This window comes from Cydia amplana, chromosome 23, assembly GCF_948474715.1.
Source record: "Cydia amplana chromosome 23, ilCydAmpl1.1, whole genome shotgun sequence".
NCBI classification, from domain to species: Eukaryota; Metazoa; Arthropoda; class Insecta; order Lepidoptera; family Tortricidae; genus Cydia; species Cydia amplana.
Genome location: NC_086091.1, coordinates 748944 through 764725, shown reverse-complemented (window position 1 = coordinate 764725; position 15782 = coordinate 748944). Strand labels below are relative to the sequence as shown.

At 38.2% G+C, this 15782-nt stretch overlaps 1 protein-coding gene and 1 non-coding gene across 2 annotated transcripts in view; one reads left to right on the top strand and one right to left on the bottom strand.

The window, feature by feature from the left end:
• Window positions 1-233: 233 nt before the first annotated feature.
• LOC134658613 (EH domain-binding protein 1) overlaps window positions 234-15782 on the bottom strand; it is a 33325-nt gene continuing 17776 nt past the window's right edge. Inside the window, exons 16-25 of the mRNA XM_063514265.1 lie at window positions 14247-14411; window positions 13528-13610; window positions 11836-11924; window positions 10478-10591; window positions 8975-9048; window positions 8316-8447; window positions 5112-5197; window positions 3755-3878; window positions 2009-2073; window positions 234-547 (exon numbers count right to left, since the gene is read on the bottom strand). Coding sequence (XP_063370335.1) covers window positions 469-547; window positions 2009-2073; window positions 3755-3878; window positions 5112-5197; window positions 8316-8447; window positions 8975-9048; window positions 10478-10591; window positions 11836-11924; window positions 13528-13610; window positions 14247-14411 — 1011 coding nt within the window. The 3' untranslated portion in view covers window positions 234-468. The remainder of the gene's footprint in view (window positions 548-2008; window positions 2074-3754; window positions 3879-5111; window positions 5198-8315; window positions 8448-8974; window positions 9049-10477; window positions 10592-11835; window positions 11925-13527; window positions 13611-14246; window positions 14412-15782) is intronic.
• On the top strand, window positions 11685-11757 carry Trnat-agu (transfer RNA threonine (anticodon AGU)). Its single transcript has one exon. It is a non-coding gene; the product is annotated as a tRNA-Thr (tRNA).

The window sequence follows — 15782 nt, the reverse complement described above, 5'->3', positions numbered from 1 at the left end:
GAAATTAGCGTTGTAGATAATTGATTATACGAATAAAATACAGACCTTTTAAAATTCTGTATAAAATGCTCAAATGAGACTTGTGGAGACTGCACCAATGTGTTTTTTTTATTCACTGCTAATCAAATGCTAATATTACATTTAAAATAGTGAAACTTAAACATTTACGAACATGTATAAAAACAAACAAGTTATTTTTAATTTAACGATTTCCACATTAAACAAACAAAACAGAGTCTGTATTTTGTCAAATATCGTATCGTTTATCGATAATTTACTGTCAGTCATAAACATATAAACGTGCCTGAACGGACAAAAATATCTAAACGAATCACGTATTTGTCACAATGTCCAGATATATGAGACTTTGACTGTAAAATGAATATATTAAAATGGACCTAGCGCGGTTTAGAACCGCTATAAAAGTATTAAGTCACTGTGTACAATTCAAGCGATATTGGGCTTAATTTACTGTAAGATACAGTTGTTTTTCCGCTGGATCTCCACCTGGGATAGGTTTCGTTCTATTTCGTCGTCGTTCGCTATCCTGAAATATTAATAATGCAAAGGTAAATATCAAACTAATACAGGGTGTTCGGTACATCGTTTGCCAAATTAAAACGGCAGATAGGTTGAGTCATTTGCTATCTTCTCATTCATTCATGTGTGTCCGAACCATAGACTAGGAATCCTCTAGACTGAGCATAGCGTTACTCCATCTTCGAGTCAATCCCGTGCCGTGATTGGTCCGTGTCTTTGAACGGACCAATCACGGCACGGGACTCGCTCACCTCGTCCCCCCGCACCCCCGTATTTTTGGCAGCATCGGTTTCATGAAATAATTGCTCTAAACTCAGTCTAGAGGATTCCTAGTCTATGGTCCGAACAAATCACTAAGTACTAAGTTCATAAAGTGCCTTTACAATACAATACAAATCCTCTTTATTGCACAACCTCAATAAAACATTTACAGACAGAGAGACATACATAATACAATGAAGACAGAGGTAACAACAGGCGGTCTTACCGCTAAAGAGCGATCTCTTCCAGACAACCTTTAGGTAGTGGAGAAATGATAATATTAATTAAACTACCTAGTTTAATTAATATTATCATACCTATCCTATATTATTATCCTCCTAAATACCTATTTAGGAGGTGCAAAAACCTAAATTGGAAACTACATAGCTGTGAAGAAAACACCTATAAATATTAAATCTACAACAATATAACAATACTAATAACATACATACTACTTATATATTACATATCGCCGCTATACTTACTCAACCTCGCATCTGCAACACTCATTTGATAACAAAAACACCCGTATTCCGAATGAAAGAAAAGCGACATTTCCATCAAATGATTGTTGCAGATATGAGGTTGAGTAAGTATAGCGACGATATACGGCTTTACTTTATTTATTAGGACATATTTTTGAAAATGAAATGAAACATGAAAAAAGTTTATTGTATAAATTTAGACATACAGTAAATCACGTCCCTGTGTCCTGATCTAGGAAACCCTGTGTTACAGGACCCAGTTTCGTTACTTATACTAGTTTCTTAATCTATATATTGGTAGGTACAAATTGTACAGAGAGTTACACTGTGTGTGTGTGTGTGTGTGTGTGTGTGTGTGTGTGTGTGTGTGTTAGTGTGTAAAAATGCATACTATAATATTTATGATAAGGAAGTATTATTTCAATGTTATTATTATAAAATGTATATCTATGTAAGTATTGTAAATATTTAATTAATTATTTTAACATGTTTAGGAGGAGTTCAGTGTCGTGGTAATCTAGTTGAGTAAGCCAATTAGTTAAATACCGTTTGCTAGGAGGTCTCTTTATGGGATGTAGTTTGCAGAATGATTTCATTACTAGAGCTGAAATGAAGGGGTGAAATCTTTGGGCAAATTTTGTACGCGTTTTTGTGGTTTTCCAGCGCTGACGGCGTCTTGTGTCTGCTTCAAAAATCAACTCAAAAATCAACAATCAACTCACGCTTTCTCCTGCTCGTCCATCTCTTGCACCAGCCTGTCTCGCTCGTTGACAGCAGACAGTAGCTCCTGTCAAAACAAACAAGTTTAAAATAAACGCTATACTTGGTATAGTTTGTAGCTTTCTAATAGACCCCGAAGGCTAATCCTATTGTCTATTGTTCAGTAAAACCGCACGTGCTACTTACCTGCAAAAAAGGGTCCTAATTATTCTATTTGGCACCTGAGCGCGGGCTAGTCCAACGCTCAAACAACCAGTGTAGGTGCGCTCTCCGATAACGCGCCTTTGTTACGCATCTCGATGACACATTTTAGACTGGTTCTGTAGCGTTCGACTCGCCGGCACTCAGTAACCGAAGTACCGATTTTTTATGCAGGTGGTTGTGGCACGTGGCACGAGCGGTTTTACTTAACAATAGACAATAGGATTAGCCTTCGGGCTCTATTAGAAAGCTACAAACTATACATCACTAGCATTAATCATTAGAAAACAACATTGTAGGACACGAAAGATTTTCACAGTTGACGTGAACAAAACGATGACAGATAAGCAGACAGAAGTTTCTGTGGCAAAAACGAGTGTTTGAGAAAATGAAACATCGATAAGTCATGGGTGTGTAATGCTTAATATAATTATAAAAAAAACTATCATACATTTGTTATAACGCCATTTGATATATTATTATACGTTGTAATGTAATTTTTATTATACGTTTCCTTTGTTATATTGTGATTTCATCTAAACTGTCATTGATATAATGCCTATTGAAATATAATTTTTAATTAGTATAAATACATGACCATTATACCAATATTAACATTATGTGTACCGTTAATTAGGTATTGCGGTAGTATGCCATTTATTACGTTATTCAGAATAACGATATATCAAACTGTAATATATGAAAAGTAATTATAAAAAATGTAATGCACCCATAAGTCATAGATTAATATTTCCAAGATGTACTTAACTTTTCTACTAGGTAAGTTACCGAGAAATTTCAAGAATGCCGAATTCCTCACGATGTTTTCCTTCACCGAAAAGCGACTGGTAAATATCAAATGATCTTTCGTACATTAGTTCCGAAAAACTCAATGGTACGAGCCGGGGTTCGAACCCGCGACCTCCGGATTGCAAGTCGCACGCTCTTACCGCTAGGCCACCAGCGCTTCCGCTGCAGATAAGAGATTAAAATAAATCGTCTCAATGAAGTATAATTGTTAGAGATGCACCGGATATCCGGTTACTATCCGGTATCCGGCCGTTATTTTAGTATCCGGCCGGATACCGGATAGTGACCTATTATCCGGCCGGATACCGGATAGTTAAATTAACACATTTTGGGATAAAAAATGGAATCTAAAAAACAGTCACGGTCATAATCGAATCAGTATATTCTTTTAAAACAATATTAACTTAATATTTTCTTTAATAAAACAATTTTAATTAAGTTTGATGATCATTAAAAAAACGAGTTATTTGTCTTTAATATTGGAAATCCATCAAAGGCAAATTGTGATACGTAAGGACATGATAAAACTCGTTACGATCCTAGAAATGTGTCCGCGCGAACGTTCATTACGAAACAGGTCGAAACCTGCACGACGCGCACTTGCAAATCTCAAAATATAGGTATAGTACCGCCGGCCGAATATCCGGCGGCCGGATACCGGATATTCGGCCAGTGTCCAGGCCGGATATCCGGTATCCGGCCAAACTACTATCCGTTGCATCTCTAATAATTGTCACCTGTAACAAGAGCCGCTCCCGCCGCTTCTGTCCGTCCGTCTTCCTCCACTCCTCGACGCCTAAACTGAGCCGCAGCTCTCTCGCCAGTAACTCACATCGCCTGCTGAGATCCTCTTCCTGTTCACTGTATAAAAATAACGCTTTTGTCATTCAAATTAGCAGGTAAATTATGAAAACACCTCACGTAACGAAATTCCAAAATCGTAATAAAAGTTGTAATTTAATTATAATATTATAGGGCCATTTTATTTAAAGTTGTCCCCTACACTTTTTTTTTAATTTGTGAATTTATATATTATGTTATTTCTACTCAGAAGCACGAGCTCTTTCTATCCTAATAGGAGAAAAAAAGTGTCCTAAGGTTTTTTTCCCATTCCGTACCATTTTTTCATAGACTTTGTATGGCGGTTACGGAATGGAAAGATCGAAAAATGTATGGAAATCTTGGGACACTTTTTTTCTCCTATTAGGATCAAAAGAGCTCATGATTCTGAGTAAATCCCAATTTTGAAAAAAAAGTGTAGGGGACAACTTTAAATAAAATGGCCCTATAACGTACCTAGTGTCATTCTATGGAACTTGCTAACTATGTAAACAAACCGCCATATTAAAATTGTCTCTGAAAGACAATTTTTACTAATGACTTTTGTTTACATAATTAGCAAGTTCCATAGAATAATACTTTACAAAGCCGTTAATTTTGATAATTTTATATCCATATAAAATATTCAGGAAACTTATGAACACCAGAACAGGAAAGTTACGTTACACCGTAACACGTCTGGAGTTGCAGACGTATATAGGCTACGGAGACTGCGTACCATCAGGCGGGCTGTATGCTTGTTTGCCACCGACGTAGTATTAAGAGCCAACAGGAGTGGTCATTTCTCCATACAAACGTACTCGACTGTTTCCTCCGTGGGTTTTGAAGCTAGAGCAATCATTTTTTCAACACAGATTAATATTGTCAATATCTGTGTCGGACCGTTTTGCTTTTTTTGATATTTTTGTTTTTTAAGGCGCTAGAGCCCTTCAAAAATGGCCAAAATGGCCTAATTGACTATGCCGCAATGAGAGGCGTGCTATTCAAAACTGATATCAATTAGTCAAAAAAGCAAAACGGTCCGACACAGATAATGTCATAATCATTTAGATTTCCAAATTTGGTTACGATTGGTTAAGTTTTGGAGGAGGAAACAGTCGAGTACGAACCTCGATTTTTGAGATTTTTACACAGGGTTTTTCGCCTTGTCCTTATCGCACTAGTTTTAGGAGCCGCTTCCGTTAGCGAGACGGGTATATTTACCTACAATATTTAAATCTTAGCTCCTGTTGGCTCTTTAAAGAAACAACTTACAGAATGTTAAGTTGCATCTGCCGCCTCAGTAAAGCGTTTTTCTTATTCACGAGATTGAACCACTGAGACATCAGTCTGTCCTCTTCCTGCAAGAAAACATACCATCACTACATATTATAAAACAAAGTCAAACAAATGCTTGTTTACTGAGCTATGTGTAATTAAGGGTCAATATAAAATTGTCTACTTTAGATAGGATGAGGATATTAAATTGTGGTATATATAGTTGCTAATGACTTTATGATCTTACACATGGTATTTGGCTTCACTCCGTATGTTTGTTTCCCGATGTCTGGTTGAGATGATATCTAGTACCTACCTACTTTTTCACATGACAATAGAATATAATATATTAATAATTACTAATGGAACTAAGGTATGTCTGTTACGTATAACCGTTTGTAAGAAATCGCACACGAACAACTATAATTTAAGTAAGAAATAACTTACTTTACGATGGTGGAGGGTAGAATAAGTTTTCTGCCAACAAACTGCTATGCAGTTTGGCAGATAAGTAACAATTATGTAACTTCCCCTTTTAATAATAAATAAATTTAAAAAAAAATATATAATAATTAATGTTCACAAAATAAAACTATTAAAACGGATTATATAGCGTATATTTAATATTGACCACGAACGCTGTAAAGGGTTCGAACCGTCGGGATATACGCGATATAATAGGTCAGATGGCAGTCACTTTCGTAAAATCTAGGGCCTACGCCAATTCCTGGGATTAGTTGCCAAGCGGACCCCAGGCTCCCATGAGCCGTGGCAAAAAAACCGGGATAACGCGAGGAAGATTAACTATCGCGGTAACCGAAAACAATATAATGTTCATAAAGTTCGTCTTTTTGGTTTGTCTGGCCATAATGCTCCCTGCATTAGTAGCCAAGCGGTATCGCCTTTCCAACCGGATATTGCGGCTTCGAACCCCGGCTCGTGTATGCTAAACATAATTTAATGGTCGTCTTGATGAACCGGTCGCTGTGCGGTCATAGAGAAATAAATACATAGATCGCTCACTCCATACATCAGTTTTGACATAGAGAAAAAAATACATAGATTGCTGACTCCATACATCAGTTTTAGTACCAAAAAAGACTATTAGCATCTAGCATCGAGTAGCGGAACTATCAGTACTGCTACGTGACAATAGATGTAGCACCGACCGGAAAGTCATATGCTGTTGAGATAAGTCTTTCCGGTCGGTGCTACATCTATTTTCAAGTAGCACTACTGATAGTTCCGCTACTCGATGCTAGATTTAGACGCTGAAATTAATAGTCTTTTTGGTATCAAAACTGATGTATGGACTGAGCACTCTTGTCTTACTATATTTCTCTATGGTTCGGTGAACCTCTTGAGACCTGACCAAACCGAACTAACTATTGAGGCTCAGTGATCCAAAGTGAATCTTTCTTCCGAATCGAGAGCGTGCCACCATTCCCGATCCTGAGCAACTTCCTGCCAGTTACCGACGCGAAGCTGAAGCACACACACAAACACACAAACACACACACACACACACACTGTCTTCGCAGCGATACCTGGGCCGACCCGAACGGGACCGAATCTTCTTCCTCGCGTTATCCCGGCATTTGCCACGGCTCATGGGAGCCTGGGGTCCGCTTGACAACTAATCCCAAGAATTGACGTAGGCTCTAGTTTTTACGAAAGCGACTGCCATCTGACCTTCCAACCCAGAGGGGAAACTAGACCTTATTGGGACTAGTCCGGTTTCCCCGCGATGTTTTCCTTCACCGAAAAGCAACTGGTAAATATCAAATGATATTTCGTACATTAGTTCCGAAAAACTCATTGGTACGAGCCGGGGTTCGAACCCGCGACCTCCGGATTGAAAGTCGCACGCTCTTACCGCTAAGCCACCAGCGCGAACGGGACCGAATATTACTGTCTATAGCAGGGATGTTGCGAATATCCGCATCCGCATCCGCAACCGCGGAACTTCCGCATTATTTTCAACATCCGCATCCGCATCCGCATAAAATCGATGCGGATTTAATGCGGATGCGGATGTGGAACAGTTCGGCACAGGAACGTCTTAGCATCAGCGTAAGTGCTAGACTGCTAGGTAATTTAGTCATTAGCCAAAAAAACCTATTAGAAATTAGCAGTCAAGCGTGAGTGGGACTTAATGTACCCGGTTTTTTTAAATAAAAATTACTAAAATGTAATATTTGACGTTTTTTATGTACCTATCTTGACATCCGCATCCGCATCCGCGGATGTGAGCCTTTAAAAATCCGCATCCGCATCCGCGTCCGCGGATGTCAAAAAATCGGCATCCGCAACATCCCTGGTCTATAGGCATGTAAATAGGCCATTGCTAACCATGTATTCGGTACGGGCAGGCGTGGCTCACTCCGCGATTTCGTCGCTTTGCTACAGGTAGCTAAAAGTACATCCGTTCGGCCCCAATTTTGGGGAAAGCCATAAGCCGCGCGTGGCGCTGTCGCCACCTAGCGGCCATATCTGTGCTGATCGTAACGGACGCGTTTTGTTAGAGAGTGAGTCTTCTGTACCTAGTACTATTATTTATTCTGTGGTAAGGGATGGAATAGAATTAGGACAGGATACCGGGTCTAGAGGGCGGATACACTGCATGACGAGTAGTTTCCACTTGCGCTGAAAGTACATCACGGATTCATCAGGATTTCAGGGAACATGTTGCTGAGCGATTCTCACATATTTTGCAGTAATTATTTATGTATCTTTGAACTATCAGATAAATTATTATACAATTGAACAGTTTACATAAACCTGCATCGAAGCGTCGAGATTAGGGTATGTTCGCGTTCGACCAACACATGAAAAGGAGGGATTCTTGTGTCACACAACTTTAACCTTTTGGACGCCAATGACCGATATATCCTCACCGTAGGTTCAACGCCAAAGACCGATTAATCGGTCACATACCACAGAGCAACATAGACCTACGTGCATATGCATAAAGTTCAATTTCAGTTTTGACACTTCGGTGACGTGGCGCCAGCGTGACAGCTTTTGTGTTTGACACGGCGTCAAAAGGGTTAAAGAATCTTAATGATCGGGAATAAAATTGGAACATTCCAACCTCCATCGATTATTAAGTAAGAAAAACCCAAAAAGTAAGATAAAGATAAGTAGGTAAGGTAAAATTTTAGATAATTTGTTTTATATAAAACATTACATTTTTCATACCTCTGTATTGTCTGCGCTCTGCATCACACATCGCAGTTGTTTTTCCAAAGCGGCTGCTCTCTCGTCGATGGCGCTTTGCTCCCTTTCTAACGCTTCTAGCTCGCTTTGAATGTAAGATCCCGTTTCTCGGCCCTGTAATAAACAAATATGCAAAATTAGAACTAAGTTTGCAATTTAGAAGAGTGAATAGGCTATTACTGAATCGGTGAGCTCCATCTTAGGCTATGTTTTCACTTTCCATCAGGTGTGACTAGAGCCAATCATTAAAAAATATAGTTTTATCGAACCAAATTAATCAAATCATTTTTTTTCCTAATAACATACCTAAATACAAGAAACAATCGCACTTTTTCTAATTTTCGTTAAATAAATACATTAATTTTTCAAATAATTTCAAATAAATAAATTTTTGCTCAGGTCCCCAGTTTGGAAATAAAATATACCTGCGACGAAGTCAAGAAAGGCTTGTTCCGTTTATGAATTAGCGGACCACTTCAGATGCTTCTAAGGACTACCAGTGTTAACCCTTTAGCGGACATAAGGGTCTCGCAAATTAGGCAAAATTGGACCCTGTGGCTTTGAAATAAAGCTAAAATCATTGTGGGAAATATATTCCCTCTGTTTTAAAAATAATTAACACAGCATTAATGGATACCAACCTCTTCGGCATTCGCATTGTCAAGTAACGCCGCTAGCGGTAGCGGCGAGCGGCCTCGAGATCCCACGGAACCCTCTGAGGATTAAAACAAGTAAGTATAAGCGCTGCTAATTATCTAAAATAGAAATACAATCATGTGTGTCAGTTCTTGAAGGAATAATTCAAGCTGATTATCTAAAATAGAGATTTAAAATTTTTTGAGGGTGTTCTTTCTTGAACGAATAATTCAAGAACTGTTAAACTTAAAATATAAAAGCATTGACGAATATATCTTTAACGTGGTTAAAATCTTAATTAAATTACTCTTTGATTTATTTGCTGCTGGTTAAAGTTCAAATTGGAAGCTTAGAAACCGATTCGTATTTTTTCTCTCCGCTGACGCATCGAACACTACTCGTAATTTTGTATGCGTCGTATTGGCTGCGCGAACCGCGTGGTGTGTGAACAATAACGATAATCTGGCTCGACTGTGTACTGACATAGAGAAAAAAAAATAGAGTGCTCACTCCATACATCAGTTCTAGTACCAAAAAGACTATTAGCATCTAGCATCGAGTAGCGGAACTATCAGTACTGCTACTTGACAATAGATGTAGCACCGACCGGAAAGTCTTATGCTGTTGAGATAAGACTTTCCGGTCGGTGCTACATCTATAGTCAAGTAGCAGTACTGATAGTTCCGCTACTCGATGCTAGATGTAGACACTGAAATTAATAGTCTGAACTGATGTATGGAGTGAGCACTCTTGTCTTACTATATTTCTCTATGGTACTGATGAGAAGCTGGGCTATAACCGCGAAAATCGAATTTCGCTAATTGCGGGCATTTTTCTCTGTCACTCTAATTACGCCTGCATTGGAGTAAAAGAAAAAGATCCCCGCAATTTGAGAATTTCGGTTTCCGCAGTAGCCCCCTTGTTTCTTTGTGTGTTAGTGCAGACGAATTTATGTTTCCATTTATCACTAAAACAGGCCGATTGGGTCGCGGTTAAGTAAAGTAACGATGGTTCTTAGCAGGGATGTTGCGGATGCCGATTTTTTGACATCCGCGGATGCGGATTTTTAAAGGCTCACATCCGCGTATGCGGATGCGGATGCGGATGTCAAGATATGTACATAAAAAACGTCAAATATTACATTTTAGTAATTTTTATTTCAAAAAACCGGCCAAGTGCGAGTCGGACTCGCGTTCCAAGGGTTCCGTACATTAAGTCCAACTCACGCTTGACTGCTAATTTCCAATAGGTTTTTTTGGCTAATGACTAAATTACCTAGCAGTCTAGCACTTACGCCGATGCTAAGACGTTCCTGTACCGGCTTGTTCGACATCCGCATCCGCATAAGCTCCGCATCGATTTGATGCGGATGCGGATGCAGATGCGGATGTTGAAAATAATGCGGAAGTTCCGCGGTTGCGGATGCGGATGTTCGCAACATCCCTGGTTCTTAGATACGATTAACTCACAAGATGGTCGATATATATTTTATTTTTAATTAAACATACCTGACCGATCCGGACTGGCACTCTTTCTGGAGCCAGGACTGGAGTGTGAGCTCTGAGACAGCATCGCTTCTAGTTGCTCTACGCCACCAACTGTGCCATTGAACATTAGTAAATCTACAGGAGGAAAAACAAAAAAAAAAACAATAAGTAAAAACCATAGACTAGGAATCCTCTAGACTGAGCATAGTAACGCTACCCCCTCTGCCACTTATACGGTAGTTTTACTCCATCTTCGAGTCAATCCCGTGCCGTGATTGGTCCGTGTCTTTGAACGGACCAATCACGACACGGGATTCGCTCACCTCGTCCCCCCGCACCCCCGTATTTTTGGCAGCATCGGTTTCATGAAATAATTGCTCTAAACTCAGTCTAGAGGATTCCTAGTCTATGGTAAAAACTAAAAATATAAACTAATATAAATTGAATTAAACGCATATAAAATGATAAATGGACCACAAAATATTTAAAAAAAGTATCAGAAAAAAAACTACGAAAAAAGGTTACTAAGACGATGATGATAATGAAAAATAGAGATTTTTTTTTTAAAGAATAATTAGCATAAAAGGTTTGCTGCGACATAATAGAAAAGGATGTTCCTTCATAGACGAATAATAGAATAGACTAGTAGTAAATCTTTCATAAACGATATCTCTATTTTACAATCAATAATTATTTGTCAACCTTTTCTGATGGCCTGATATAAATCTGTAAGGATTAAAAGGAATAGTTATGTTTTAATTTTAAACGAGCAGAAACGTCTGCGAACGATGCTATTACGCTTAGAATCACCCAAGACAATAATTTCCACTTTTAAATTTATTCTAAGCTTAATAGTAATGTTTAGGATTACATTAGCTCTAATCTTATTTAAGATGTATATTATAAATATTTGTCAAATAACAAACCACGTAGGGTAATTCGCCAGTAACTGGCCACCCTAAACTAAAAATGAATTCTATTCACCTATAAACAGAATTCATTTTATTATAAGGTGGCTAGTTATTGAAGGCTGGCCAGTTATTGAAACCTTATACCAAAATTAATTCTGTTTATAGGTGAATAGAATTCATTTTTAGTTTAGGGTGGCCAGTTATTGGCCGGTGGCCAGGTACTGGCGAATTATTTAACATAGGGTTAAACATAGGGTTAGGGCTATGAGCCTCCCTAGGGCTCATATATGGTGGAAATATTCACTGAATTGGGTACGGTCTTGGTAGCTCAGATGGAAGAGCACTGTACTAGTGATCCAGTGGTCGTGGGTTCAAGTCCCACCCAAGACAGTGAATTTTTCCACTTTTAATTTATTTCGAGGGTTAAATACAATCAAGAAATTAAATAATGATATTGAATGATATTACCTGCAGCGATTTCGTCCATGACGGATTGCTTGCTAATGATCTCCACGGTGCCTCGCGGTGACCGAACTGAGCCGGTTGGTGATGTTGGACTGCAAAAAAATGTATACAACTTTAGACCGACTTATTACAGCCTCTCGAGTCCCCATGTCCTTTTAAAAGGACAAATTGAAGTAGAATTTTGAACTGTTATGGAATTTAACAAGGTTCAAAACTGCAAAATTTATTTAGGAGACAGCGGAAATCCTTAAATCTTTATTTTTTTCCATAGAAAAGGGTTTTTGTTTTTTTGTTTTATTGGGTTTATTTCAATTAAGAAGACTTTTTGAAGAAGAAGAAGGGTTTATTTTATACGAATAAACAAGTACCCAACAACAAATACAAATCAGTAAATTCATTGCATGACACCTAAACAGATAGAACAAATAAAGTGTGATATCTAGACCCCGGATTCTTGTCGCGATCACGTGACAAAAGGGTGATTTGGGGAGTAAATGGAATGGTAGAACAAGATAATACTTAAATTATAAGATAACATAAAAAAGTACGTCATATTTTTTTGGTATACAATTATTTCGTCCCACTGTTCCATTATTCTGCTAAAAGACGTAGCCTAACCGCAAGTCATTTAGAACAACTGTTGATCTGTTACGGAGAGTCCGTTAACAATAGAGCGACGTCGACATTTTAATCTTTTTTTTTGTATTATCTTATCTTAATAAATCCGTATTAATTAATAGGTACTGTTCCATTTACTCCCCAAATCACCCTTTTGTCACGTGATCGCGACAAGAATCCGGCGTCTATGATATCCTTTCAAAGTTCCTAAGGATTCAACTTTTCTCTCATCATCATCATATCAGCCTTTTATCGCCCACTGGTGAGCATAGGCCTTTCTCTAGTACGCCACTTGTCCCGGTCCTGAGCTAAACTCACCCAGAAGTGACCCTATATGTATACAGGGTGTAATCTAAAACGTGATACAAGATAATCAAACCTGAATCTTTTCATGATTCTGAACAACTTTTACTATGGGGTCAATTTTGTAATATTAAAAAAAAAATGAGCTGTTCCATAGAAATGGTCAAGGAGAGGTAGACAAAAATGTATGGCAATAGTTATTTGTACAACAAGAGATCAAAGTTTGATATTTCTTCGAGTGCTTATTTTAAGTCCCGTGCAAGCGAAAGATTCTATAATAGATTCACGAGCGTAGCGAGTGAATCTAATTTAGAATCTTGAGCGTAGTAAGGGACTCAAAAGCGCACGAGATGTAAATAACTTTGATCTCGTGTAGTACACAACATTTTTCACCTCAGCAGTGAGAACATATTAGAGAACCCGAAAAATGTATTCCTTCTTCATCACTTACCTCCATTCACTCATGTTTTCTTAAGATATACCAACAATTCAATTTTCACCTCAGCAGCTCGAACAAGGGTACTTTGCTACTTAGAAACAGTGAGCAAAATCGCATTTTGCTCACTGAGTGAGCAAAATCGCATTTTGCTCGTTTTGTCTCACTCAGTGAGCAAAATGCGATTTTGCTCACTGTTTTTAAGTAGCAAAGTACCCTTGTTCGAGCTGCTGAGGTGAAAAGATTTTTTTTATTGTTAATTTTTGTAAATGACCCCATAGTAAAAGTTGTTGAAAATCATGAAAAGATTCAGGTATGTATATACTTTCTATACATACCTAACAATACCAGCTCTCGCGTTGGCTATCAGCTTTCTCGCTCGCTCTCGTAGCATTTGTTGTCTCTCCTCTTCTGTCATTGGCTATGGGAAAAAAGAGAAAATTAATTTTAATTCTACCTATTATATGTAATACCTTTTATTCGAATATTCTTTTCTCAGTGTTGAAGTTATAGTGTGACATAAAATAGTATAAATTAAATAAAACTACAAAATTTCCATACTAATTTGTTGCCATGTTTAAGCATTTTACGTCAGAAATATGACAGCTACGTAGGAAGTGGCGCCCTCAATAATTTTCTTTGTCGCACTATACGTAAACGCACAGACCTTTTGCTTGAAGCGCTGGTGGCTTAGCGGTAAGAGCGTGCGACTTTCAATCCGGAGGTCGCGGGTTCGAACCCCGGCTCGTACCAATGAGTTTTTCGGAACTTATGTACGAAATATCATTCGATATTTACCAGTTGCTTTTCGGTGAAGGAAAACATCGTGAGGAAACCGGACTAATCCCAATAAGGTCTAGTTTCCATCTGGGTTGGAAGGTCAGATGGCAGTCGCTTTCGTAAAAACTAGAGCCTACGTCAATTCTTGGGATTAGTTGTCAAGCGGACCCCAGGCTCCCATGAGCCGTGGCAAATGCCGGGATAACGCGAGGAAGAATAAGAGACCTTTTGCTTGAATTAAACCCTGAATAAATGAAAACGTATATTGAAAACATACCTTCGTTGGACTCAAATCTCCATTCCTAATCCCATTAACTTGTTCCTTTTCATCTTTCTCCTTCAACTCCTGTCGTTTCTTCTCTTTCGCTCTCGCCTCTCTCTTCGTAGCCTCGAGCAGCTGTCTCGCTCGCTCTTTAAGCTCATCGTGACGCGACAACAATTGCTATAGCCAATCGCGTTAAAGCGTATCAGGTTTCAACCAATGGGAGCGAGGTATTAGACGGACCAATCACAGCGTCGCATTTTGGACCAATCAGAGCGTCGCATTTCGTCCAATAGCAAGCGTAGCACACATGTTTAAAGCGATGTCGATGAGTGATATGTGGATGGGAAAAATAAGTATATTTTTAGTCTAAGGCCCAAGATACACTTGTAAGTTTTACTTACGCAAGTAGGGACACTGCTATATTACAGAATGAGAGATGAATATCGTTATCTCATTCTAACAAATAGCTTTGTCCCTACTTACGTAAGTAAAACTTACAAGACTAATGCGCGATAAATCTTCAAAATAAGCAGAAAATGTAAGTGATGAAGTCAATCTTTCAATGATTTTCTTGTAATCCGAAAGCAAGTTAACAAAAGACAAAAAAAAAGCGGCCAAGTGCGAGTCGGACTCGCCCATGAAGGGTTCCGTATTTAGGCGATTTATGACGTATTAAAAAAAACTACTTACTAGATCTCGTTCAAACCAATTTTCGGTGGAAGTTTACATGGTAATGTACATCATATATTTTTTTTAGTTTTATCATTCTCTTATTTTAGAAGTTACGGGGGGGGGGGACACACATTTTACCACTTTGGAAGTGTCTCTCGCGCAAACTATTCAGTTTAGAAAAAAATGATATTAGAAACCTCAATATCATTTTTGAAGACCTATCCATAGATACCCCACACGTATGGGTTTGATGAAAAAAAAATTTTTGAGTTTCAGTTCGAAGTATGGGGAACCCCAAAAATTTATTGTTTTTTTTCTATTTTTGTGTGAAAATCTTAATGCGGTTCACAGAATACATCTACTTACCAAGTTTCAACAGTATAGTTCTTATAGTTTCGGAGAAAAGTGGCTGTGACATACGGACGGACAGACAGACGGACAGACGGACAGACGGACAGACGGACAGACGGACAGACAGACAGACATGACGAATCTATAAGGGTTCCGTTTTTTGCCATTTGGCTACGGAACCCTAAAAACAGTCAGCATACAATTAAACTGAAATTGAAAGCAAAACAATATTTGATTCTAATCTCTATAAAAACTTAATCTCTAAATTAAAAAAAAAACTCCTATTATAAATAAAATTTGAAAATTCGGATCATGGTTTTTTTTTGTAATAAATGCTGACTGTGTTCCCCAAACCAGGGACCGGAACCGGTTTTTTGCAAAAACTTAGAAATAACCATATTTTTCGAATTATTTTATACTCGAAATGTAGGACTCGGTTGTGTTTTTAGGGTACGACTTCGTATTATTAGATTGCTCAATTAGAAATGAAGTAATTAGCAAAGAACGAAAAAATACCGTTTCCGT